General features: G+C 38.9%; 3 protein-coding genes across 4 annotated transcripts; all 3 read right to left on the minus strand.

Annotated features, from left to right (window-relative positions):
- Window positions 1-9: 9 nt before the first annotated feature.
- Window positions 10-5,090, minus strand: rps12 (ribosomal protein S12). The gene is made up of 6 exons (XM_022764967.1): window positions 5,039-5,090; window positions 4,868-4,914; window positions 3,169-3,285; window positions 2,846-2,948; window positions 817-918; window positions 10-97 (listed from the first exon to the last, which is right to left on the minus strand). Exons 2-6 carry the CDS (start codon window positions 4,879-4,881, stop codon window positions 35-37), a joined length of 399 nt encoding a protein of 132 aa, XP_022620688.1. The 5' UTR covers window positions 4,882-4,914; window positions 5,039-5,090; the 3' UTR covers window positions 10-34.
- Window positions 5,091-6,290: 1,200 nt separating this feature from the next.
- Window positions 6,291-8,891, minus strand: LOC111216332 (SH3 domain-binding glutamic acid-rich-like protein 3). Its single transcript, XM_022737831.1, has 3 exons — window positions 8,686-8,891; window positions 8,236-8,403; window positions 6,291-6,673 (listed from the first exon to the last, which is right to left on the minus strand). Exons 1-3 carry the CDS (start codon window positions 8,728-8,730, stop codon window positions 6,611-6,613), a joined length of 276 nt encoding a protein of 91 aa, XP_022593552.1. The 5' UTR covers window positions 8,731-8,891; the 3' UTR covers window positions 6,291-6,610.
- A 729-nt stretch (window positions 8,892-9,620) lies between these two features.
- Window positions 9,621-21,569, minus strand: LOC111238959 (deleted in malignant brain tumors 1 protein-like). Of its 2 annotated transcripts, none has more exons than XM_022768707.1 (17): window positions 21,446-21,569; window positions 20,399-20,477; window positions 20,020-20,046; window positions 19,570-19,881; window positions 17,170-17,463; window positions 16,727-17,041; window positions 16,246-16,536; window positions 15,142-15,456; window positions 14,552-14,851; window positions 13,818-14,126; window positions 13,248-13,562; window positions 12,161-12,469; window positions 11,773-12,066; window positions 11,316-11,651; window positions 11,115-11,222; window positions 10,536-10,620; window positions 9,621-10,415 (listed from the first exon to the last, which is right to left on the minus strand). In XM_022768707.1, the coding sequence occupies exons 2-17, from the start codon at window positions 20,448-20,450 to the stop codon at window positions 10,262-10,264; spliced, it is 3,816 nt and encodes a 1,271-aa protein (XP_022624428.1). In that variant the 5' UTR covers window positions 20,451-20,477; window positions 21,446-21,569; the 3' UTR covers window positions 9,621-10,261. The 2 variants fall into 2 exon arrangements, with proteins under 2 accessions (XP_022624428.1, XP_022624421.1); XM_022768700.1 differs by lacking the exon at window positions 21,446-21,569 and adding an exon at window positions 20,627-20,744.
- Window positions 21,570-25,505: the final 3,936 nt, after the last annotated feature.

Raw genomic sequence — 25,505 nt, forward strand, 5'->3', positions numbered from 1 at the left:
GACAACAGCTTAATTTTCAGATTTTATTGACATCTCATTTCTTGGCTTTGAAGTATTCCTCAATCACATCCTTGGCTTGAGACTCCTTGCCATAGTCCTGTGGACAGAAAAAATACAGTGTATTGATCAACTAAATATATATTGCGGTCACATGTTGGTTAACCAGACTGAGAAACAGGTTGTGTTTGTTAGACATTTGAAAATCTCATAGCAGCTCTAAAATTAATGACAGGCTCTGTTCTAATTTACACTACTAATATGACCACTCCATAAACACCAATTAACCTCCTTAACTCTGGATGTTCCTATTTATGTTCCCCTTACATTCTTTAAAATTTCCAACTTGTTCATTGACAGCATGTTTTTATGGCTGAACCATTAAAGTTTAGTGGAAATATTCTGGAGTTTTGTGCATAATTTCCCCCAAATTCAGGCAAACAGTTGCACAGCAGAGACTAAGAGGTTAATCACAGGATGCCCCATTAATCAAAGCATTTGCTGCCATGTTACAGTATGTAGCCATTCTTAGGGACCCCACACACCACAGATAGATGAAGGGGCTCGTACCCTGGCCGTCATATAGCCAGGAGTTATCAACAACAGCTGCATGGCACGAGGCACAGCACCTGCACTTGACTGGCAAGCGAGACTGAGCAAGTCTTAAGTCAGAATTCCTGTATTCACTACAGGTATCACAACTTCCATCATCGTCTAAGCATAAGTAAGACAGAACATCTTCCCTGCTGTTACTGTAAGGCTTTGGTGTTTGACCTGAAACATAAAAACAAACAAAACACTAAAGAGGGCATCATTTACCTTGACCACGACGCAGCTGCAGCCCACCACCTTGCGGGGTTTGCCCTCACGGTCAATCTTGCACAGACCAACCCACTCACCGAGCTTCTTGTTGTCATCAACCTGAAATGAAATTTATACACCATGTTTTAATTTATGGCCATTCGCAGTTGAGTGCAAAAGTTTGCATCCCACTTTGACAGTGGGTGAGAAGAAAAAAAAAAAATTTGATAGTCATCAAATAGTGCAGTTAGGCTTCAAAATAGCATTCCATAATTATCTAAATATGTTTCCCACTAAAGACCTTTTTATGGTATGGCCTCATCGTTAAAATAGCTGAGTTCAAGTCCAAATGTGTCTAATACCAAGCTCAAACATTTACATCCGCTTTGATGAATCAGGTGTCTGGTCTTTTTTTTTTTTTTTTAAATAAATAAATAAAAACATTTTCACCACATAATGCTTGTTGAGTGGCAATGAGTGTGTTCAATTAGGCTTGCATTTTATATTTGCAAGTGGGTATAGATGTCCATGCAGTTTGCTGAGCGCAACAGAAGACCTCAAAATTAAACTGGTAAACTATCATAAAACTGGAGAGGGATATAAAGATATCTGAAACCATTTTGGGATACCACTACCAACTGTGAAGAAACATGGACACACTAAGACTATGGAGTGCAAGACCAAGAAAAATGAATGAAAAAGCTGCTAGAAAACTTGTTCTAGAGCTACGTAAGAAACGAACAGCAGGTGACCTGAAGAAATCCAGAGGCAAGTTTACGTCGCCACAGTCAAGCGCAGTCTGCACAACTCTGAAACGTTTGACAGAAACGCAGGCAGGAAGCCATTGCTTACTTCTAGACACAAGGCAGCATCCTCAAAGGATGCTAAAGAGCATGTGAACAAACCAAATGAGTTTTGGACCAAGATTATGTGGTGTGATGAGACCACAGTCGAGCTATTTGGTCGTAATTCGAATGGGTACGTGTGGCGAGAAAAAAAAAAAAAAATGCCTATGAGGAGAAGAACTCCATTCACACTTTCAAACATGGTGGAGGCTTGCTGATGTTTTGGGGGTGTCTGTCTGCATCAGGCATGGAGCTCTGCATAAAGCGGAAGGCAGAATGAATACAGGCCAATATCAACAGATTTTAAAAGCAAAGCCTCCTACCACCAGTCTAAAAGCTAACAATGAAGAGACAGTGGATCCTTCAACAAGACAATGATCCAAATTACAGATCAAAGTCAACTCAGGAGTGGCTTAAAAAGAATAAGGTTCTGCCATGGCCTTCCCAGTGTCCACACTTGAATATAATGATAACCCTGTGGCTAGATTTGAAGAAGGCCGTACATGGCAGCAACCAAGTAATCGGGTGGACTTGGAACAACTATGCCAGAAGCTGCTCTGAGGGTATCCAAAGAGGTTGGAGGAGGTCATAAAGGCAAAACATACAAAGTATTATATGACTTTTCATAAAGGGGGGAATGCAAACTTTTGGACTGACATTTTCATTATTTCACCAAAACATTTTTATGCACTCTTTGAACATTTGTGCAAATTGAACATGCGTTAAATATTGTGTTGATGAAAACTTATTTGTTTTACTCCGTCATTTCACAGTAAGGGGATGCAAACTTTTGCACTCAACTCTAACTACTGTGGTTACACGTTTTTAAAATGTTGGCAAACTTGGAACATAAACATACATGCACTTAAACTGTACTTTCCTAAAGAACCCATTTCAAACAAATGACAATTACAATTTTACCAATTACTCCTCTTTCAGATTCAGCTTTTACATAATACCTAAGCAGTGAAATGGAACAGTGGCGATGTGGGTACTACTGGCTGCATCTCAGACAGAAATTGGGTAACAATGGCAATCTCCTCACAGAATTCAGTAGAGGGAGCCAAATCATCATCAGTGATACAGCAGTACATTACATGCTACTTTCAACTCCACTGTCGGTACACAGGACATCCGAAATACCAGCAATGATGCAGTTCCCTTGCTCATCCAAACAGCCCAATTGTCTGCCAGCTCATTACCTTGATCAGGTTGATCTGATGCTCGGCGCAGAGGGCCTCCACCAGCTTGACGTACATGGGCTCGTCGCAGTTGGCTGCAAGGACGCAGAGATGGGCCTGACGCCTGCAAACAGACCGCTGATTAATTTGCAGGAAGAGGTTATGCACCATTAATACGTTTAAAAAAAATAAAATAAATAACTCAAGGCGCATCTCAGACAGAAATTGGGTAACAGTGGCAATCTCCTCACAGTATTCAGTAGAGGGAGCCAAATTATCATCAGCGATCCACCTACTAAGAGCGAAATTTGATAAAGTACAAACATTTTTTCTTAAAAACTTACTTGTCCAAAGCCTTGGCAGCCTCACGGATACCACGGGCAAGGCCATCATGGATAAGTGCGGTCTTGAGCACTTCAGGGAGAGCGGTGTTGACATCCATCACACCTCCAGCAGGAATGCTATCAAAAATGGGTGAGGAGGAAATAAAAAAAAAAAAAAAAGCAGCTTAATATTTAAACAAAACAAGCATAACTCATTTATATTTTCCAGTTGAGCTTCCAGCATGTCAGAACAAGGATCTCACTCATTGTTGAGTGAAGGGGTATCCGACAAAAGATTATGAAGTCATCATTCAAGCACTAGAGAGCTCACTTCAGAGGAATGGCTTGACACTAAACATTTAATATTCAAAATCTACGCCCCAGGACATCTGAGGCTTTGATATCACTGGGATGGAAAATCTAGTAGTGCTGCTCAGACAAATGGGGCAGTGGCTCAAATAGTGTAGTTCTGTTTTCCAGAAGTTCACTTTTGAGTTTATTCCTGAAAGCAAAGCCACAGTAAAAACTGATTTTACATGAGCATGGCATCTTATAAAAAGGAAGGACGCTCAAGGCAAAATCTTCACCTCTTTCACCTTATTCTGACTACCCCAGCTATCCAATTTACATGTTGAGTAGTTGTAAAAGAAAAAATGCTTATTCTGCTCCTGCCATTGAATGTGAGTCTCTCCATATCCAGGTAAATATTTCTTGTTTATTCTGCATTCGTAGTTAAATCCTGTTGTAGTAATATGAGCAAGTAATTTGAGTTTTTCTACAGTTTTGCAGCAAATCCAATGTTTTTTTTCAAGTTTACCCAGAAATGTTTACAAAAAATGGCTCAGAGTTCAACGTACTGCACAAAAAACATCAGTTTTAAAAAACACACGATGCATTAAGAGACAAAAGTTGCAGATGAACACATTTACACCTGCACAGTATTTAAAAACATTCTGCTAAAACATAAGCACATACAAACAATAAGCTGAATAGTATCTAAGGTTCAGGGGACACCAATAAGTGATGGACATACCTTGAAAACTACTTCTCAATGGTAGAAAATAAGTTAGGAGGAGAGATTTGCTGCATGTAGCATCACTTAACAGTCACATGTTTTCCTGCAATTTTGTTCACTTGCACTTTTCCCCATTTACAGTATACTGTATGCCATTTATGCCTTTTCTAATTGGCAAATGTTTCTGAACTTGCATATAGTTATTAACCTTAAGCAGGCATAATGAACTGACAAATGATGTTAAATAAAATGCAATGGCCACTTCACAGTACAGAAAGGTGGGAACCATCAGATACACCATCATTCTACATTTAATATAACTTTTCTTGACAGCATTGACTTTAAAGTTACATTTGCAGACTTTCTGACTTTCACAACAACCTCAAACCGTGCACTTCCCTCTAGAACACCTGGTATCCCTGTGTCTAATAGATACTAGTAGTATTCACATGTGCAGTTATCAAGACGCTATTGTCGTGAATCAAGTCATTTTTAAGCTGTAGTTCGGCTAAGCTAACCAGTTAGCTCTTGTATGAAGGGAGTTTGACGGGCTGTAATGATTCGCGACACCAGTAAAAGTATACCACAAAATGTTAACATTATCCTACTACCAAGCCACCCAACAAAGCTCCTTGGTTGCAGTTTATACTGTTTAATATCTGGTTTACACTGTAGCGTTATGGCAGAAAGACGCATCATGCTCACCCTTCCTCGGCCATTGTAAATTTGCGATGGATGGCGGACTTAAAGTTCTGTAATAAAGAGCAGATATGAGAGGAGAGTCATTATCCATTTCAAACAGCTCACTGTGAAGACTTTTTAAACCAAGATGTTTGATTAATCCCGCAGATTGTGCCGGTGATTGAAGAAACGCACCCTTTCCTCCTCGGGCAGCGGGTAAAGAGGACGTCACAAGCGTGCGACGCTGTATTAATACCACCAGGCCCCAGTGGTGTCCGATGTGTTGCCTGAAACTGTTTCCACTGTTTCCACGTTTATCATCTCTACTGGAGACAGTTTTCCCATTTGCTATTAGGAAAAAAGCTTTTTGTGGCCTTCATTAATTTTATCATAAAGCCAAACAAGCACATTTTTGTATTCATACATAAATAGCCTAATATATGGAAACCTAAAGTGTTCAATATAGTACACATAAATAATACATAATGAATTGAATATGAATAAATATAGGAAAATACCTTGTGTAACCATGAAAGTGAAAAAATATTTTTGCTTTATGATGCTTTTTCTAATTCAAAAAATTTGTTCATTTTTCTTCTTGTCACAACAACACAAGTAAATGTAGGTTAAAGGAGCTAAATAATACTCAGTATTAACTTTTCTCTGTAGTACCTGTAGTTTGTGTAGTATAAAGTAGTAGATAGTAGTAGGCTTTTTAAAGTACTAAATAATTACTTAATATTGTGCTGTCACAGTATGTGAAGTGAAAGCCTACTAGCAAGCACCAGGACAACAGGTTAGGATAAGTGTCTGTTTCTGCGTAGTTCTGCAATGTTACTCAAATTATTCTGTTTGACATTTTATTCTATAGTGTTCCTACAGTTGCTCTGTCATTATTTCATTCATTATAGTGACAACTATGGTTAGACCATGAGTGTTGCTGGGTGTAGGTTTGGTGAAACTCTTTCAGATCTAAGCGTAAAGCTGATGCATTGCAGCACTGATGTTTTTCACTGATGAGCTATTGAAGCTTCCTGTTAAGCTTAAATCACTGAAGTCATTGTATCTTAGTCATTATGTTCACATTTCCATGTGTGTTTGTTTGTCAGCAGGATTACGCAAAAAGCACTGAACCGATTCGTACCGACCTTGATGGAGGGATGGTGCATGAGCCACGGAAGAACCCATTCAATTTTGGGGCAGATCCAGATCATTTACTGTGAATTAGATTTTTTTTCTCTTAAGTCTAGTATGTTGTTTGACATTGGCCTTGGCAGAGGACTGCGCTCTATGAGTACCCTTAGTTGTTAAAGTTTCTTTGACTTTCTCACTGATAAACCTGTACATAGACACCACTTTGAACCAGGCTTTCTCAAGAAATGAGAAGAAACTCATGTCGCTGAGTGCGAGAGGCAGGTTTCAAACAATGTTTCAACAATCAAACAGTTTTTTATTTAAGATTTTTTTTATTTTCATCCTACAAATTGTTCAGATGTGCAACTCTAAAATTTCTCTTTTTTTCTGAAAAGAGGGCTGGAAAAGCACTTACACCTCGGTCAAATTTACATTTCCTTAAGTTTTTGGCATTAGTCGTCAAATACAAATAAGGCACCTGTCTTCATCAAATAAAACAAAAGGAAACAGAAAATATTAATTTACATATATCTTTATACTACTATTTATCTGTTGTTTGTTTAACTAGATATGTAGATATTGCAGTAAACATGGTGATGTGGTTGAGTGCTGCGTAGCTGGTCACCATTCCTTTTAGAGTTTAAGAAACTCCTCTAATTGTTCCATCTCGATTGCATTTTCAAACGCAGTGATGTCCTGAAAGACAGAAAAGATAGGTGGGTGGGGGTCAGGGATTTGTGGGTGAGAGTGGAAGGAATGCAGAGAGACAGAGCGATAAAGAAACAGTTATCATCCAGATATTTTCTGATATGTTATAGAGAGTTTCTGCTGTACATGTTATACAATCTTCTAACAGCTTGTGCACAATATTTTGAGGCTCATAATGGCCAGGCGGAGTTGATATTAAGAAAGTTGGTGTTGTGTAAGAATTTGGATGCAAATACTATAACAATGACTGTGAAAATAAAATAAAGAGTTGACAGCCAATATACCAGCTTTTTCTAGCAGTACTTAAGGTGTCAATATGCTCCAAAACCACCTACCCCCTTCACTTTCCGATATCAGAATGCAGGGGATGTACCCAACACTGTTATTTTCATGCTTATTGCGTGAGAGTTATTATCACATTATCACATCACATTATTATTATCATCACATCTTGCAACTCTCCATGACGGCAGGCTTTTCACTCGCCTCCATGTTTGGCCATTTGGAGCAGCAATTAAAAACTTCAGGTGTAGTGGGACTGAAATATACTGTACTAACTAGTTTGCCTAACCCTGTGTTTAGGCACAGCAGTGCCTTGAGCGTATGACATCATCATGCTCACAATGACATGTTTAGCAGGTAGGCCCAATGTGTGGTGTTATAGTGTTTGATATGCTTGCTTTTGCTAATACAGCTGAAGTTGGCGGGAATGTTCCCAAGTACTGTGTTGGACAAATTGAAAGTTTGACCTGAAAAGTTATTATAATTCATCATTTGGAAACATTGATGAATGTCTGTACCAAATGTTGGTCTAGTCCATCCAGTCACCAAGATATTTCTGTTTCAACAAGAAAAGTCAACCTCCAGGTGGAGCTACAGGAAAAGTCAGGGGCTCACCAAAGTCTTAAAGTCTGGGTTTAACCTTTGTGGACAATACATGACTGTACAAAATCAAGTCCATCTGTCCAGCAGTTGTTGTGACATTTCAGCGTGGATGAAGATGCGAGCTAGCACGGCTAAAATTAAAGTTTATGGGGGCATAAAACACAAGTCCATGAAAATATGTGCCTCTTTAGAGGTCTTTTGCAACAGTAAGGATCAAAGGCGACCTCCTTAAGCCAGAGCAACTTTTCTGTTGCAGCAAAGTCTGAACGGTATGCTGACATGAATTTCAAAACGCTCCAGGAGCAATCTACTGTGTGTGTGTGTGTGTGTGTGTGTGTGTGTGTGTGTTGGGGGAGTGATTAGGGTGTGTACTAGCATGCCTGTGTGTGTAAAAACAAGAGAACTGAGAACACTTATGCATGCATTGCTGACGTCCGCGGGTGTGTGTGTGTGTCTGTGTGTGCAAGCCTATAATATAGTGTAAATATTTATTTAATCCCTGCGTCAACGCCCTAGACTCCCATAGTTTTTTTTTGTTTTTTTTTTACAAATACAGCAAGTATGTAAATGATTTACACTGAAGTATAACTCCATTAGTTCTGAGAAGGTGGTACATGGTCAAAACATCTTATCATCACTTTTACAGGTTATTGTGAAAAACTTACTCCACAGTAGATATCTCCGTTGCATAATTGAGGTGGCAGAGCCTTCGGGTTCCCTGCCCTCTTCCTCATTAAATCCTTGTCTTCAGGATTCTGAGAAATGTCCACAGCTTCAAAAGGGATCTTCTTCGATTCCAGGACAAAGAAGATTCTGTCCTGATTTTTTTTCAGCTGCAGGAGACAATGTTTCAATCAGTATTAAATTCACGTATATCCCTTACAGGCTACACTTAAACCATGTTCTGTGTTACACTAAAATTTGCTTAACTGTCCACAACGAGCAGCTTCTGTTTGTATACAGAAATAAAATGTAAACACTGTACAAACAGTTCTACAAAGAATATGCTGCACTGAATTCAACATGCCTCATGGTATTTTGTTTGATATCACCAATATGTATTAACAATATGGCAAAAAGTAAAAGAATTAAGCAAGTAAGAAAACATACTGTACCTCCAGAGAACCGCTCACGCTGGAAAAAAACAAAGTGAGTGGCATATCTGCTATTTGAACAGAAACACCTCAATCTAGACTCACATAAACAGGTTTATAGAGAGATACAGATTGACAGAGGTACAGATAGAAGTGGAGAGACAGAGAATGTTCCAGTTTCCTAGATGCAGGTATTTGCTGCTGGTTTGCTGCAACAGCAGACAAGGTAAGCAGGTTTGGACACGGCTTACCTGCCTGCATAGGCACACCCACTTGTCTGAGTGCCATACCAGTTGCAGCCTGTCTGCAACTGTTGTGAAAGCACTAACACTCACACTCACATACTACTACCACTGGTGGGAAGCAAATAATTACATTCACTCAACACTTCAACGTTTACAAGTGCTTGACTTAAGTATTTCCAGTCAGTACGTCGTTCCAGCACATTTCAGAGTAAAATATTGTATCTTGTACTCTACTACACAGACCTTCTTCATGGAAGACCTTTTGTCACATGAGGAAAAGCACAGCTGTAAATAATAAAATCTTTCACACTGGCTCACTGTAACACTGTCATGGCTGACTGGGACACTTCAACCATTGTTAACGTTATTAGTAATAACTGTTGTAACAGTTAAGTTACTTTGCAGATTAAGGTTTTAAAAATTATAATGGACATATTAATTATAATATTTTGTTTAGTCATACATTGAAATTCTCGAAATATATGTAAAATTGTTCAAATCAGTTACGATCTACCCAACCACAACATTCAAATGTTGCTTACAAATTAATCCATCAGTAACAACAATAAGATCTTGCATACTAGGATTTTGATAAATTATTATTCATTGATGTATTTGATGGAACAGCCCGTCTCTTGTGTGCAGTGTTGTTAAAGCACATTTGCTTCCTAATCAAGATGATTGAAAGCTTCGGCAAATGAAAAAGAGTAATTGTTGTAAGAAATACAAATTTATTGATCAGCACTCAAACACACCAAGAACAAAGCAAATTATCATGCAGTACAAAGACAATGTAAAAAGCAAAGCAAAGGTGTATTTCATGATCATTACATTTCAACAGGGCCGTGAACCTTAGCCTTGTGATCGGCAGAATTTCCCAGAAAAAAAAAATCACTACAGGAATAAGTATAAGTGTTACAGGGAAACTTTATCAAGACGGCATCATATATGCTATTTAAAATTACATTTTCAATTTCTGCAAAGTACATTTTTTTTATCTTTTTGAGGAAACATGAAGTTGGTAGATTTACTGAATTATTTGTTTACTTAAAAAGAACTGTAAAAACACAATCAACACAGGTCCCTAATGTTCCTATGGTCGACCTTAAAGAGCAATCACAACACCAGATGATGTTTTTTGCTGACTTCAACTTCCAAACTTGCTGCTGCAGTGTAGAGGTGAACCCCAGGGTGTATCAATACACCACCACATTACTGGTAGGTGTAGCTACAAGTGCAACAGAAATGAAACTTTTAACCAGAGAAACACTGCTTTTTAGCCCGGTGTTTGCGTTACTCTTTAACTTAAGTGAAACCACATGACACAGGTTATTCCTTGAGTCATTTTGTCATCACGAAACAACGAGTGGTTCAAGCTCATAACAGACTCTCCCAGCCAGGTCCTCAGGGACTCTCTCGACAGAGTTATCAAAATCAACATCCGCACTCTTGTCCTCTGGGCCGACACTCTGTCCAACATACTCATTCACACAGGTATTGCGGTCCCTGATGGAGATAAAGAAGACAACAATTGCAAACATGTATTATGTCTTTTATGTTGTTAGATCTGAAATATATATGATATATATGAATCTAAAAATATATGTTTTAGCACTGTTTTCCTACCTTCCATCGAGTGCTCCATTGCTTCTTTCTTCCCTGTCTTGTTTTATTGCTCCTCCAAACCGGCTACTAAACTGAACCATGGTACCTGAAAAGTGAGTATGACATCACCATGACATCATTCTTTTAAAATGAAATGATTTTTTTTGGCCACTTGAGGGCAGCATAACAAGCTGTGAACACAATACTGACATATCATCACCTTCCAAAATTGTTATGCATTAGCACCACCAATATGTTCAACTATGTTCACTTGCAAGTTGTTAACTTTGTCTGTCTGCCATTTGGTGCTTGGCAGGTAATGTTCAGCGGGGTTATTAAAGTTTCCTAGTTAAAAACAATTGCCTCTTGCAGCTGAAAAAAGTGAACCAAAACAGTAAAGTTGTGTGCTGTAAAACCAAAAAAATGTGCTGAAAGACACTAACAAGCGGCGTAGAGCTGAGTGGAGCCAATACAACATTGTTAATATCAATGTATTGATTGGTGCAGCTTTAAACAATCTAGACACATTGTGTGACATTAAAATAAAGGTTGCATGGCAGTAATTTTGATATATAAAAAGTATGTCTATCTGCCACTTACCCGCACCGCGCCACCTCCTTCTCCAGACCAGGTAGACTATAACCAGCACTAGTAGCAACACCACTAGACCACCCACAAGTCCTCCAACAACTGAAGATGATGAGGTTGCTGTAGGGATTAAAAGATCATTTAGCAGAGTTAGCGAAGGAGAAAACTAGCAATAATCACTGTGGAAATATATTCTTCTTCCTTGGGTCTTACCGACTACAGTAACTTGGAGTGACTTTGACGGAACAGAACTGAAGGACAACGAGGAGATGTTAACATTATAGACACAGGTATACTCTCCTTGGTTTTTAGGATCTACTGCAAGGATTTCAAAGTACGCCAGGTAGAATATAGAGTGTCCAAATGCTGGCTTAATTTCAGTGATGTTCATGGTAGACTCTCTCAGATGGAAGACCCCATCAGGATATCTGGAATGGGTAGAACAAGTGATGGAGAGAGTGCTGCCTTGGTTGACCGATATTTTGTCAGGGCTGTAGATCACCATTGCATGAGGAGAGGTCAGCGAGATGGTGGGCTTTTCCAGATTCACTGAAGGAGAGAGACACATTTTTACAAACTCATGTACATCACAAAACACGTTTGCAATCTCGCATAGTCAAATTTTCAATAATTATGTTCAAAAGGAAAGATAAATGACAAAATTATTGACCTATAACAGAGAGCTCTGCGATTTCTCCTTGAGGATAATAGATGACTTGATCGGGCAATTTCTTGTGATATTCACAAAAGTATGACCCCTTCAGGTTGAAGTCCACTGAAGGGAAGGCAAAGGTTACAGCTTCGTGTTCAGAGAATTTTTCCATTTTAAATGATTCATGGGTCTTTTTCAGGACGAATGTTCCTCCTGAGTGTTCTGTTACGATAGTGCAGGTGATTTCAACTCTGTCACCCCAGTTTACCTCTGAAGAAGGACTCAAAGAGATTTGGGGTTTCTGTAGAGCACCTGAAATGGTCGATAAATTGTAATTAATTTGTTGTGTCATAACAATCAACGCAGCTCCATTACCTCCAGTTGGTAGATTCAAAATGAGCCTTACCTAAACAGATAACACCTGCATCTTCACCGTGCCCACAGTTATTTTCTCCAAACCCGGGATGAGAACAGTGTGTGAGAGCAGCCTCTTGGCCTGAACACTCCACATTATCCAGCCATATTGGACCACTGCCTCGACCAAAGTGGGCACTTATAGGAGCAGAAATTGCGTGACCGCAGTCAAGTTGTCTACACACCACATCCGCATTGCTCATTTCCCATTCATCATCACACACAGTCCCCCACTGGCCTTTATAGTGAATCTCAACTCTACCGGAGCATTTATCTGCACCATTGACCAAACGAAGCTGTGCTGCAAACGAAAACAGAAATAAGTGAGTACAAATACAAAGGACAGCTCTTGAGACATGCATTTATATACAGTTCTGTAAGTGTATTCTGAGTTAAACCTATTTTTGAAATGCTAGGGCATTTTACACATTATCCCACCATTATATCAGAAGCTACTGTAAGTTCAAAGGCAAAACGGTAAAATGAGTGACATACGGAAAAACAGTGATGTAATATATCTTGTCTCAAGCAAATGAAAGCCATAAAGCAACAGAAAATACGCTAATTCCCTTTCTTGCCAAGAGTTAGATTTGAAGATTGATACTACTCTCAGTTCTGTATGATAAATGTTAACTGCAGACAGCTAGCTTAGCTTAGCATTAAGACTAAAAACTTGGAAAAAGCTACCCTGCTTTGACAGCAAAATCTACCTACCAGCATCACTATAGCTCAATAATATACATTTTATACCTGATTTATGATTCATTCAGGGCAGCTGTTTCCCTGTTTCCAGTCTTTATGCGAAGCTGGGCTAACCCTCTACTAGCTCCAGCTACATATTTACCTTACAGATGTGAGAGTGGAATCAAGCTTCTTATCTAAATCAATGAAACAATGCAAATTAGTGTATTTCCTAAAATGTTGCACTTAATTGAATAAAGTAAATAAAATATTTCCCAATTCACTGTTTTCACTTGGTATCTTTTAACACATACAAATACAAATAAACTGCTGATGATATTATAATATTTTCCCAACTCCATGTGATAATTTTGAACACATAATTTAGAGGGCTATACCTGCACAGAGAACACCAGCATCTCGTTCATGCCCACACCTCGCTGTTCTGAAACCTCTCACCGCGCATTGCTGAAGAGAGGTCACGTTGTCAAAACATGATTGGCTAGCCTCCACTACTGATCCACTGCCCTGTCCAAAAGTGGCACTGCCAGGAGCGTTCACAGCATGTCCACACTCCAGCAGCCCACACACTGTCTGAGCTTTACTCAGGTTCCAGTCTGCGTCACACACTGTTTGCCATATCGCACCATGACGGACCTCTACTCTGCCAGAGCACTCGTCCTTATCATTAACCAACCGGACCTCCAAACTTCCTGTGAAGTCAAGTAAACATAAGTGGTCATAAGGCAGTCAAAGATATCAGAGACAAAATTAATACGAGAAAAATATTCGATCTGACGTTTCTTTCATATGATGCATTAAAGGGATTATGAATTTAGTTCTGATGTCAGTGGGGACACTGAATGTCATACAGAGCACTGAAAAAACAATATGTGTTGCGCCTGAAAGGTCGTTATTGATCCTTGAAGAGTGATTGGGGTCATTTTTTATAAATGCTTTTTTCTTACCTGTGCAGACAACACCAGCAACTGAGGTGATGTTACAAATTTTGTCTCTAAATGGTCTTTGTGGGCATTGAGTCAGTGTAGACTCCAATCCATTGCATTCAATTTGATCGATCCAGGTCTGTCCTGTGCCGTGCCCATAATCAGCCATGGTGGTAATCTTGTGAGCCCTCCCGCAGTTGATCTGTCTGCACACCACTGTGGCATCATTCATATCCCAGGCATCGCCACACACATTCCCCCACTGGCCTTTGTCGTAAAACTCCACTCTTCCAACACAGCGATTGGGCCCACTGGCCAATCTCACATTGCCTGGAAGTGATAGTTGTTATATGTACATGCTGTCCAACTGCAGATATCTTTAAGTCTAGCTAAAATCAAAATTCATTTTTGCTACAAAAAAAAAAAGAATATATTTAGGCTTGGCGTTTGTTTTGACGTTGGTCCAAATTGCAATTGCCAAGTTTTGTTAATTTTTCTGTGATGAAAGCACCATCTACTTTTGTGTTCTCCACTGGGCATGTTTAGTATTTGCTGCCAATTGTCACTGTCAGTTCAGTAATTTGACTGGTACAATATATGTGAGGGCAGCCATTAAAATATATGTAGTAATAGAGCTCAATTTCCAACTGAAACATTGGCTGTAAACCAAAATATGTAGGTGCAGTATCATTATATGTTATGTCTTCCACAATAAGTGAGGAGAATTCAAGTTTCAGTTCAACTTCAAGTCTTACCTGTACATTCAACAGCTGCTTCTTCAACATGATTGCGGCTGGTTGCGACATATTCTCTCAGCGAGCACTGTGTGAGAGAGGTCTCTCTACCTGTGCAAATGACCTGATACCCTCTCAGATCATCGCCTTGACCAAATGACCCTGTGACCTTGACAGGATCTCCACAATTCATCTCTCTGCACACCACTGTGGCTTCATTCATTCCCCAGTTAAGATTAAATGCTGGTGACCAGTGGCCACCATGGTGAACCTCCACCCTGCCTGAGCACTGGTTAGTCCCATTGATCACTCTAATGGTAGCTAGAAAGCAAAGTAGAGAGAATCAGCAATTAGCTAGTTGGTGTTTGGACAAATTTGAAAAAGATGTTCATTCCAAATATATGTGATATTCTGATTGATATACTGTAGTGGAAATAAGTGGTGACATAGCAGTTTAATTCTTGACAATAATCAGTAAATTATTCATCTGAGGGAATTAGGGGTGACAGATAAATGTAAGCCTAAAAGCCACTGTTTCAAATGAAGTGAAAAAAGAAAAAAAAGTTCTAAACAGAGAACAGTGAACAACACAGCAGAGTAATAATCGATACCTGAACACACTACACCAGCATCTTCACCATGGCCACAGTTATTCTCTCCAAAGGAGGGATGTTGGCAGTGCACAAGGGACGACTCATTCCCAATACAGTTGACGTCATCCAGCCAGATGTCTCCTTGGCCTTGACCAAAGAAAGCACTCGCTTTGGCTGTCTGAGCTGATCCACAGTCCATGGCTCTGCACACCACTTCAGCATCCCTAAAGTCCCAGTCATCATCACATACTGTTCCCCACTGGCCGTTATGAAGAATCTCCACTCTGCCAGAGCATCGGTCAGTGCCATTGGCAAGCCTTATTGGTGGATTACCTGAGGACAGGTCCACATATTAAAATTCTTTACAACCTAAACTCACACATTAAATATTATGGTTTATAGTAAATGTCAGTTCAGTAGTTTATTAGTTAGGTAGGTAGTTAGTTAAGCAGTTTATTGTTCATAGTGTGTGCACAAACATAAGGAACATCAAGTAAAAAGACAGCTGTCGTTAAAAAGAAATATAAAAAATGAACAGATCATTACTAGATGCTGCTAGCCACGTAGCATCGCTACCACTAACTCTGACATCCAATCCTGTATATTTTCATTAATAGTATTATGTATGCAAGTATTATGCATTTGCAGCATTACAAAGACATTCAGAAACTCTTTTAAAAACTTGATTTTCATATGCCATAGACCTTCATTATTTTCCAAAAACTTTTTAAAAATCACAGTTGTAATGGTTCAAGTGTTCATTCATTAGCATAAACATGGGCACGGTTTATTTTGAGTCCATCCCACATTCATTGTCCTACATTGTCTTGTCACTAGCATCCCTGAAAGTAGTCCCAAACAACTGCACTATTTTCTGCTGTTTGATTAATGTTTACTGAAAACTACAGTACCTGCCTGCTTTTCAAAAATTAAAGTATATATTTGTGACATGCTTTCAAAGATTTAAGTCCTCAGTTGTAACCAATAGACTTGGGACTGAGTGCCACAGATTATTGAGAGATAGACCAGCGCTTTATTGATTTTGGTACATTGATGGGATTGCCTGACATTAACAATAATATAGAAATGCCAGTCTTTTCTATCTTATCTTTTGTGTCTTACCTGTGCATGAAATGGAAACACCAGTACATGTCCCTGTGTAATCTTGAAGTGCGCACTGGCTGATAGAGCTCACATTGCCAGAGCAACTACCTGTAAACCCTCTCAGTCCACTGTCACCAAAGTTGAACTTTTCTTGGTATTTTTTAGGAGTTCCGCAACTGAGTTCCTTACACACCACCGTAGCCTCTTTAAGGCCCCAGTTATTATTACAAATTTTCCCCCACCGGTCATTGTGGAAGACCTCCACTCTGCCAGAACATTGGTCAGTCCCATTGCTCAGCCTGAGTGTTGCTGGAAAGTAAGCAGTCAAAAAGAGGCATTGTAATTAAAATGTTGAAGAAAAATTATAATATTTCAACAATAACACACTCCCCCTTGCTTTTTAGGAAGATATGGTTTAAAGCAAAGATATTGTTCTGCTAAATCTGTGATATTACACCACAGAGTAACCACATAACACATAAAGTAGAACATGTGTTACCTGAGCATTCAACACCAGCATCCTCATTGTGGTCACAGTCATGTTCTCCAAAACCTCTGTGAGGACAGTCAGCAAGTGACTTCTCAAGACCAGTACACTCGATGTCGTCCAGCCAAACCTGTTCCTGGCCTCTGCCGTAGAAGGCCTTGTACTTGACTGCAAGGGCATTCCCACAGTTCATCTCTCGGCATGATACAGTTGCTTCCTGCATCCCCCATCTGTCATCACAAACTGTTCCCCACTGTCCGTCATGGTAGACTTCCACTCGACCCGAGCACCGATTAGTACCATTCATCAGACGAATTGGTTTACTGTCTGTTGGGTGAAAAGACAAAGTCAAGGGCATGTTTACTGAGAGGCCACTCAAACAAGCAAAGAGTCTAATCATGTAAATGTCACCTTGAAATTACTGACGTAGTAGGGGGACCACATGGATCACTTACTTGTACAGAAAATAGTAGCATCAAGACAGGTTTCCTTGAAATCTTGAAGTTCACATTTTGAAATAGAGGTCTCATTTCCAAGACAGGTGGTTTTGACTCCAAGCAGGTTATGTGCCTCTCCGAAATTTGGCGCTATAGTCTGAATGACAGGAGTGCCACAGCTAATTTCTCGGCACACCACGTCGGCTTCTTCCTTGCCCCAGTCACTGTTGCATGCCCGTTTCCAGTGGCCATCAAAATAGACTTCCACTCTGCCATTACACCGGTTGCTTCCATTGACCACCCTGACATGCTCTGCAAATAATGTGATCAGAAATGTAAATAAAATCAACAAATATTTTTAAAAAAGTGGTTTTCTTCAAGATCTTGAAAAATACAAAGTGACAAATAATACAGTGAAAAGGTGTGAAAATCTGCATAACGAAATATTGTTCAAAGTCACTGAACATTATTTTAAATTCTAGTGACAGCAACGGCAAATATAAAATCATGTGCAAAGCTTAGAATATTTGCGTTTGATGGAATGGTGAAGTCATGAAAATCAGAGTCTTGAGATTGAATGTTTCACTTTGTGTATATATATCATATAGCCTAGTTAACAAGAAAATTTGGAGCAAGCTAATACAGGCTACTTAAAGAAAAGTGTAGAATAGAATGAATTTAACAACCTTCAAGATACTTCAAGAGGCTCAAAAAGAAAATGGAGATAGTTTTGACATTTTGGGAAATACATTAATTTGCTTTCTGGCACAGAGTTTGATGAGAAGATTGATATCACTCTCATGTTTATCTGTTAAATATAAGGCTACAGCAGGCAGCCAGTTAGCTTATCTTAGCATAAATACTGGAAGGGAAAACAGCTAGCTTGGCTCTGGCCAGCAGACAATATCACCACTAGATCTAACAAATTGACATGTTTCCGTTTAATCTGTACAAAAATGTGTAAAAACAACAATTTACCATTATATAGGGGGTTATTAACTGGACTTTCTTCTGAGTAGTTGCTGGGCGGACATTGGAAACTGTAGGAAGGTAAGAGCCGCTATGCCATGCTACGCTACGCTCAGTTAGCATAAATGTGGAAACAGTTTGCCTGGCTCTAACAAAAAGCACCATGTTATTTATATAATCTGTACAAAAAAAACAGAAGTGCTTAGAAAGGTCAGCAGGCAGTATCTACATATTTACCATAGAGACATGAGAGTGTCATGTAATTCAGTAATTCTTCAGAACAACGACATGAGGGGCCAGCATGAATGCATGATGACGAATGGCCATCCGGCAGCTGCTATGTTTTTGTTTATACGCCACTTTACGTTTGCAGCGGATGGTCATGGGGCTAACCTTGCTCTTGTGCTTTTACTGCAACATCATTATCACGGCAACGAGCAATACGGTGGCCGACAAGGGCAATCGCGCTGCAAAGGCCCAAAACACTTCCAAAAGGAGAAAACAAGCTGCAAATTCATAAACGACGCAGATTCGAAAACACATACGAAAAAACAAAAGAAAACAGCGGGATCGTGCTGCGATTGCAAAAAACGTGCTGCAGGATGCCAAAACAAAGACATTTACAGCAAACACGCTACAACAACAACAACAAAAACACAAACCCGTAAAACAAATGCAAGAGAAAAAAAGCGCTGCATGTTCAAAAAACAAACGGAAGTGCTCCAGGCCTCTAGGGGGAGGGAACACCTTGACCATAAGATTGCGTTTGTCTTTGTTTTGGCCTCCTGCAGCACGTTTTTCCACTTGCAGCACGTTCTCGTTTATGTATTTGTTTTGTATTTTCGTATATGTTTTTGAATCTGCATTGTTTATGCGCGTTTGCCCTCGTCGGCCACTTTAGAGCAATCATCTTAAAGCAGACATCCATTTGTGAATTGTTGACAATGCAATTTCTTTCTCAAAGCAAGATACAATAATATGATTAGATACTAAGATAAGTGCTGCGTTAGCTGCATTTCACCACAGCTGTATTTCCCAATTTTCCCAGTTCCACATTTCATGGCAATTCCCAGATAGAAATAGGGGAAGGGGTTTTGTGATTTCATAAGCTATCTTCTGTGTGTGTAATTTTAAAAAAAAGACTGCGGGCAGGGGCAAAGCCTGACTGTCGGAATGTGACCTACTGGCACCTTTATAGCTCACCAATTAACACATTATATCTTGTTTGTTTAGTTTCTACAAAAACTAAATATATATATAATATAATAATAAAGTTATAAAACTACTCTCAACTTTTCACTTGAAAGCAAATCAGTGTATTTCCCCAAATATCCCAACTACTCCTTCAATAAAGGTACAAAGTGTGCTCTTTGACTAAGTGTTTCAGGTAAAAGTGGGTCAAGTGAAGCAAACCCTACTGAGAAAAGGACTCATTGGACTCATTCTTACCTGAACAGACAACCCCAGCGTCTTCACCATGGCCGCAGTTATTTTCCCCGAATGGTTTGTGTGGGCAGTTGAGGAGGGAAGTCTCAAGGCCGGTACACTGAACATCATCCAGCCAAATCTCGTCCTTTCCCTGCCCGAAGAAGGCACCTTTTTTGGCCTCAAGAACTGTCCCACAGTTTAACTCTCGACACACCACGTCAGCACTGGCAATGCTCCAGCGATCGTCACACACTGTTCCCCAGCTGTCTCTGTGGTAGACCTCCACTCTACCAGAGCAACGTGAAGGCCCAACCAGCCTAATTTTTTCACATTCTGGAAATTGAAAAATGAAAGCACAATGGCTGCAGACTGCCTCATCATGAACTCAATAACAAAAAGTCAGGGCGTTGAAATATAAATATCTAAATAATATGCATGATTTCTCAGGCATGAAACATAAAACTCACTGACCTGTAAGCAGCGGTAGACTCAGTAGACCTACAGCAGAAAAATATATAGTAAGATGTTCTAATTAAATCATGTCAGCCCTGACAATCATGATACACATATCAAGAAAGATTAACCAGTAACTACACAGTGCTGTAATCTGTCAAATTTATCATGATAAAACCCTTGAGATCTATCACTTCATTTTCAAGATGGTTCCAAAACATGTAACTCCCAGTGTTCCAGCATCTACCTTAACAGTCACATCGATCAAAAACATCAAAAAGAACTCCTATCAATAAAACATTAAATGTGGAAATCTATATCTTTTCATACAAATATTGAGATGCTAACTGGTTTTGAAGGTATGCAACCAAGTCAAATTGACAAAAAATAAACTCACCTATTGACAAATAAAGAACAAAATGTAGTTTTTCAGCAGAAATGAAGATCATATTTTGTCCTCAAAATGGGGTCAAATGCTGTCATGGCACAGTAAAAATGAAAAAAAAAGAGGTAGTGTTACTCTTTGTTAACAAACCTGCATTATTTCCTCATTGGTCTTTATCAGAGCAAAAAATAAAAAATAAAAGTTGATATTTGGAAACCATCAAGTTTCAAGAAACCTTACCTTTGAAATCAAACAAGTCTGGGCAACTATTAAATTGAACTCACAATTTAAAATAAATCATATTAGAAACATCCAAAGGATAGAAGTCCCATGTACAGCTCCAGTAATTGAATAAAAGTGACTGACTGGACTTGGACTGCAAACTGGATGCATGTTGACATTTTGATCAATCATTAAAGAGAGGATCAGAGGAGATTTCATTTTGTTTTACAAAATGTCTACTTTTCTGTTTGAAAAAGGCATCATATTCATCAGGAAAACACACCCACATTTAATATGATATACAATAGGAAGAGTGATTTAAGGATCAGCTGCAGAAAAATGAAGGGAAATCGTAGATCAAAAGGAGAGTTGTTATGAGCAAATGTCAAGAGGTGAACTTGACCATTGACCCCTCACGCTAAACCCCACTACCTGTCCCCACCCTTTTTACACTGCACATTAAAAATATAAATGCAGAATCCAGTCCACATTCAGTTCCATTATAAATATGAGCTTTACTTTGCAGTACACTGAAAATGATTTGACAGTGGCATTCTCTTGCATAATGATGTATTTGTAAAACAAATCTGAATTAGAATTTTATGTATATTATTCATTTAAATTTAATATGGTCAACCTGGTTAATATCTTTGTCATTTTTTTTTCACAATGTGATCCTTTGGCTTCAGAAGACCTGGAATATGCTGCAAAATAATCCAGGTCTTTATGGTCAGTTTTGTAAATCATTATGAATAAGATCCTATCCTATAGGTCAGATGTACCAAACTTCATTACCCAAACCACTGAAATATCATGTTTTACAAATTACTTTCTTACCTTACAAAATGTGTTGATTCCTCAACGGAATATCTAGAGTCGGAGATGACAGATCTCAATCCACCCAGGTCTGTTCTTTGATGAAAACTTGACTCGACAGAGCCAGTTCTTGTCCCATACCTTATTGTCTTAATGGGACTGGGGATGATAAACTAAACACTTCCCCTTACGAAACTCTGAGCAACAGTGTTTTTCTGTTCTATTCATTCAGTTCCTGTTATGGATCTTAAAATATTGCTCATCCTACACAGTCCTCCTGTTAAATGTACCATGGGAGCAAATACAAACTCTGACTCAATATATTTTTGCCTGTTGATCAATAAGCACTACCTTAGTCAAATAAATGAATACAATCAAATAAACTGCATACATGAGAAGTGAATTAAATCTGATTTCATCTGTTGGTCATCAGAACTGTTTTCTGTTTTGTTCATTTTTTTCACTGAGGGTAGTTGTTTTTTTAATAATTAATATTATAATTATGTTAATATGTTTTTTGTTCATTATAAATTCCTGGACATGTTGTTCTTATGTTTTTTGTTCATAAGAACATGCAGTACTGTCGAGGTTCCATGGAAGATGTAGCCTGCATGATGTTGCATAACTAACTTGTCTATTCAGCATTTTGAGTTGCCTGGTTTGGCCATCTGTTTGCACACATAATGAGTTTCCTAAATTAGCCTCCATGTACAGTTGCGTGTCTCCATCACACAAAATCACGCACGTGCTGATTTAACAAAATAACCACATCCTTAACTTCCCCTTAATGGTTAGAAAAAATCTCATAGAAAAGTGTCTTTACAGGTGACTTTATGTACAGCCATGGTGTTCATTGATGGGAATTTTGAGTTTCGTGATTGTTGGCTAAATACAGCTTTTTTTATGCCAGTAACTTTGACTTGTCAACAAAGGTGTTATTAATAACATGAATGATGGCTCTGTTCAGTTTAAGCATACTGTACGCCACGACAGTATGGCAGCATGATAAACACTTAAAGTTACACTCATGGTGCTACTTGGAACATTTTAAATTCAGTTTTTCGTTATCTTTCTGCTGTATGTTTATTTTCCACAGCTTGAACCACACAGTAGCTGCAGTGCTTTAAAATTAAGTTTGACAGAAATCTACTTTTGAAACAACCACCTGTCTCTTACAGACTGTAAAGCAGCAGCATCTATCAGTATTATACAGACAGACCTCGAAAATACCGAGGTCTGGAGAGGACAGCACGTTAAGCACATATTGATGTCTGGGTAAATCATTAGAGACACATACAGATATGCATCATTGATGGGAAAAGAACTCATCTGGGGCAAGGGGGCACTATGAGCGGCCCAACAAATAGGATGATCATGTCACAAACAAGATAATCATCTGACAAGTTGAAAGGCAAGCGTAAACAGAAATAGATCAAACATTCCGCACGCTGCTAACAACTTTTTTTTGTTGTCGTCATTTTTTCATTTGGCAACTGTGATTGCATTACCAACATCGCCACAGCTGGCTCAGGAACAGCAGGTTCTTGCTGAAACTAACAGGTGGGAGTGACAAACATCAAACGCTCTTGCGTTACACAGAATTTAACATGAAATGTGAGTTCAGCTTCTTAGATAGAGAAGTTGTGGAAGTGGATAAAAAAAAAAAAAAAAGCTTTAACACTGATGATCTATTTAGGATAGTCACCAGCAGAAACAGTGGAATATTAAATATATACTTTGAACGTCACAAATGATATAATTAAATATAAGATTTCTGCCATTCCTCACCTGTCCACTGCAGAGCCACTCCAGCCTATTAACTTTTTGCTCAAGATTGGTTCGTCTTTGTTGCCTTATGCTGTATACTTGTTTGTGTCCCTCTTCTAGTAACCCACTGCACTAACCCACTTTTTTCTTTTCTTTTTTTTTTTTACCTCTGTCTGCTTTACTGAGATGATTGGTTTGCCTTATTTAACTGCCTTTGTGTTGCCTACTGTACATCTGAGTTTGTATTTGAGTCCAACCTCTTTATCCAGTTTTTGCAGCCACTGCACCTTAATCAAAGAGACGGTGAGTGTATTCAGACCCTGTGTGCATGCTAGGCCTTCATGACACCACATAAGAACACAGAGCTTTTGAACATGTGTTTCCCCAACTTTGCCTTCAGTTGGCAGTCTGGGTTTTCTGCATGGCAAAGAATAATATGACTTTCCCACCACCACTTTAAAGGGACTCTGGATTGATCCCCTCATAAAAAGCTTTTACATTTTCAGCTGTTTATACTGACTGATCTCAAATATGCAAACAGTATGCATTGCTTTTGGAACAGTATTACTTGAACAATAACATGCACATAAAAAAATACTGAGGCAAATAAACTTTTTATATTGTAATCTGCTTTATTGTGCAAAATAAGCCATACAGAAATGTGTCACTGAGTACAATTCTCTTGAGCCTGTTACAAACAGAGAAAAAATGACCCAACTAACCGCAACATAGTCACAAGCAGAGAGGTGTAACATGGTACATTTAGTCAGGTTGTGGTTCAACAAACTTGTTAGTATCCATTCACAAGACAGACATTACATGATTTTACAATAAATGATACAAGTCAGCGAAATAGGAATGTTGTCAGTGTCAGTGGTAACAATGTGATGTCCTGTGTGTATCCTCTCACCAGATGGCACGACACTCAGGGAAAATGGCTAGTGAGAGTGTATCTGTTTGTGTGTGCCATTCATGTGTAAACATAAAGGAGTCAGTTAACCACCCAACCATGATGATTTAATAGGAGAGACATAAAGAGAAAACACAAAGTGTCAGCATTAAGGAGAGACACAGAATACAGATTTGAGGCCTGGACTAAGGGGCTGCCCACGATATCTCAATCTATGTTCATTTCATAATGTGTAAAACACACACAGGGCTGTTTGCTTATACTTCAGCAGCTGTTCACTAAGACATTTAGTGGAGGGAAGTGGAGGCACAACAGGAAAAGCTGAAGTTGGGAACTTTGCCACTTCATTATCTCAAAGCAATAATTTCTTAGATACATATCTCTTACATCTTCTTGGAGTAATCTGCAAAGTGTATTCCTGTAGTCTACTACTTATGTAGCTGTCTTGATTAGAGGATAAAGCTGGTGATATCTATATTTTTTATGTTGTCAACAAATCTCACAAAGAGACCAAACAAGAACTGTCTGAGTTGCCATAGCCTGATACATCTTATTCCTCTGTGCCATAGAGCTCCATTGTTGTCCAAAAACTATTAAAACACACCAGTGAGCCACACTGTTGCACTGGGTGACATGTTCCTTCATTATAAATAAACCTGGGCACTGTCAGTTTATTTTGAGTCAATCCCACATTACACCGTTCTGTTGCCATAAATACTCAGTACTAAAGCTCCAAAGCACCAAATGTGTTTTAATCCGTGGCTTAAAATAGTCCCAGAAAATGTGCTATTTACTCTTGTTTGAGTAATGTTTTCTAAAAACTACAGTGACCAGTAGATTCAGGAAAAGACTGGCACCTTTTTTTAAAAAAAATTATTTTTGAAACCGGTTTTTAAAGATTTACATCTTCAGTTTGAACAAGTGGGCTTGGGAGGAGATAACACATTGTTGTTTTGGTCTTTTCCCATGATTTGCAGATAATGATAAAAACATAGGACTGTATTAATGCCAACCACCTACTTCAATCAAACTGATAGTGGAATGATACAAGAACAAAGTATGTTTCATCTGATGATAGTGACTATGAACTAAACAAGAATGCTGGCAATGATATTACGCAGAATTACAGATATGTTTTGAGATTCTTAGCATTTGGTCTCATCTGCTTTGAGTTAAGCTGCAGTGTCATCTCTGGGAAAGCATCCTCACTCCCACGTATGTACACACCAACCTGTGCATGCGCGCGCGCGCACACACACACACACACACACACACACATCCAGACATAATGGCTAGGCCTCAGGTTGCATTAAGTGTGTCCTCTCAGCTCCCTTTCACTTAACACAGCCTTCATTAACAGCTGCTGATTGAGACAGACACACACACACACACACACACACACAC

Source organism: Seriola dumerili, unplaced genomic scaffold (genome assembly GCF_002260705.1).
Source record: "Seriola dumerili isolate Sdu_G_001 unplaced genomic scaffold, Sdu_1.0 BDQW01000025.1, whole genome shotgun sequence".
Classification (NCBI taxonomy): Eukaryota; Metazoa; Chordata; class Actinopteri; order Carangiformes; family Carangidae; genus Seriola; species Seriola dumerili.